Genomic DNA, 1,628 nt, shown 5'->3' on the forward strand with positions numbered 1-1,628 from the left:
TATTCAATTTTTATTTTTTTTTTTAAATTTGCAAATTTTTTTTTATTTTTTAAATTTACAACAATTTATCGTCTTTTTTTTTTTTTTTGTATATATATGCATGTTAAACAAATAATATTTTCAAATTTCAAAAAAAAAAATTAAAATTTTAAAAAGAAAAAAACAAAAAAGTATGGAAGAAAAAAAGAAAGAATTAACCGAAATTGAATCATCTTTGATAAGAAAATAGCCTTGATTTTCAAGCGCAAAACGTTTGAAATAATTAGCACGTTGTGGGAAAAATGCTTTTAATGCAATTACTGAATCAATGGAATATGGTTGATGACATAAAATATTTGGGCACATTGGTTGTGAACCTTTAATTAAATTAAAAAATTTCATTTCATTTCATTTCTATCAATAATTTTTTCATCTTTTTTTTTTGTTCCTATTCTAATTTATTCATATACATATATATATATATATATATTTTACATTTGAATCATTTAATTTAAAAAAAAATTTTGCCCAACTAATTAATTGATTGGTTAATTAATTAATTAACAAAATATATATTACAGGTAATTTCACATTCAGCAAGCATTTTATCCAAGCAATCGATACAAATATCATGTTCACATTCACTATTCGATGGGAAACCATTTAATGCACCACCTTCGCAACCCTCTGTTCCCATACATTGAGCTATCTTTAAAAAAAAAAAATTTGAAAGAATTGAAAAATGAAATAAATTTAAATTTTGAGATTTAAACTTTTTTAAAAGAAAAGGATTTTAACAGGGAAAAAATGTTTGAAAAATGGTAAAGAATGAGGAATTTAAATAATTAAAATGATTGAATTAAATAATAAAATAATTTAAATAATTAAAATTTAAATAATCAACAATTGTAATAACAATATCAAAAATAATGGGAAAATTTGAATAATAACGAAATTTCATTCAAATTTAGATTAAAATTTAAATTACAAATTTTAAGCATTTTTTTTTCATTTGAAATAATATTCAACATTTAGAAGTATAATTGAATCAAATATTTAATTAAACAATATTATTAAATATTCAAAACAATTCTTGCTCATGTTAGGAATATAGTTGAGTTTTTTTTTCGGAATAATTTAAATTTTCCATTTATTAAAATTTAAAATTTTAAAATATTTCGCAATCGAACACTTAAAACTGTCAATAATTCATTTTCGAATCAATTATTATTTTGGAATTGTTCGCACATATTTATCATAAATGTGAATTTACATAAATGAAAGATTTAAAATTTTAAATTTAATTATTAAATTTAAATTATCGCTATTATTTTCGTAAAGTTAATCGAAATTGAATAATAATTTGGAAAGAAATCAAATTGAATGCAATATTCAAATAAGATTATTAATTAGTAATTAATTAAGCAAACCTATTACTTTTTCCAAATATTTGGCATACTTCAAACAAAAAAAAAAAATTTTACTGAATAAATCATTGATTCTATTAAATCATTTGGTATGTAAATAATTACTTATTCATATCCAAACAATTATATTTTTAACAAAAAAAAAAAAAAACGAACGACAGAATAAAACTACTTTGGCTATTTCTTTCTTTTTTTTTACTTTCTTAATAACTTTCTTTTCTA

At 19.2% G+C, this 1,628-nt stretch overlaps 1 protein-coding gene across 1 annotated transcript; it reads right to left on the reverse strand.

The window, feature by feature from the left end:
• Window positions 1–198: 198 nt before the first annotated feature.
• Window positions 199–676, reverse strand: LOAG_15392 (hypothetical protein; the record flags this gene model as incomplete). Its single annotated transcript, XM_003150883.1, has 2 exons — window positions 199–356; window positions 559–676. Coding segments are annotated over 2 exons (276 nt in total), but the record flags the coding sequence as incomplete, so codon positions are not given.
• Between the last annotated feature and the right edge of the window lie 952 nt (window positions 677–1,628).

This window comes from Loa loa (genome assembly GCF_000183805.2).
Source record: "Loa loa unplaced genomic scaffold supercont3.336, whole genome shotgun sequence".
Taxonomy (NCBI): Eukaryota; Metazoa; Nematoda; class Chromadorea; order Rhabditida; family Onchocercidae; genus Loa; species Loa loa.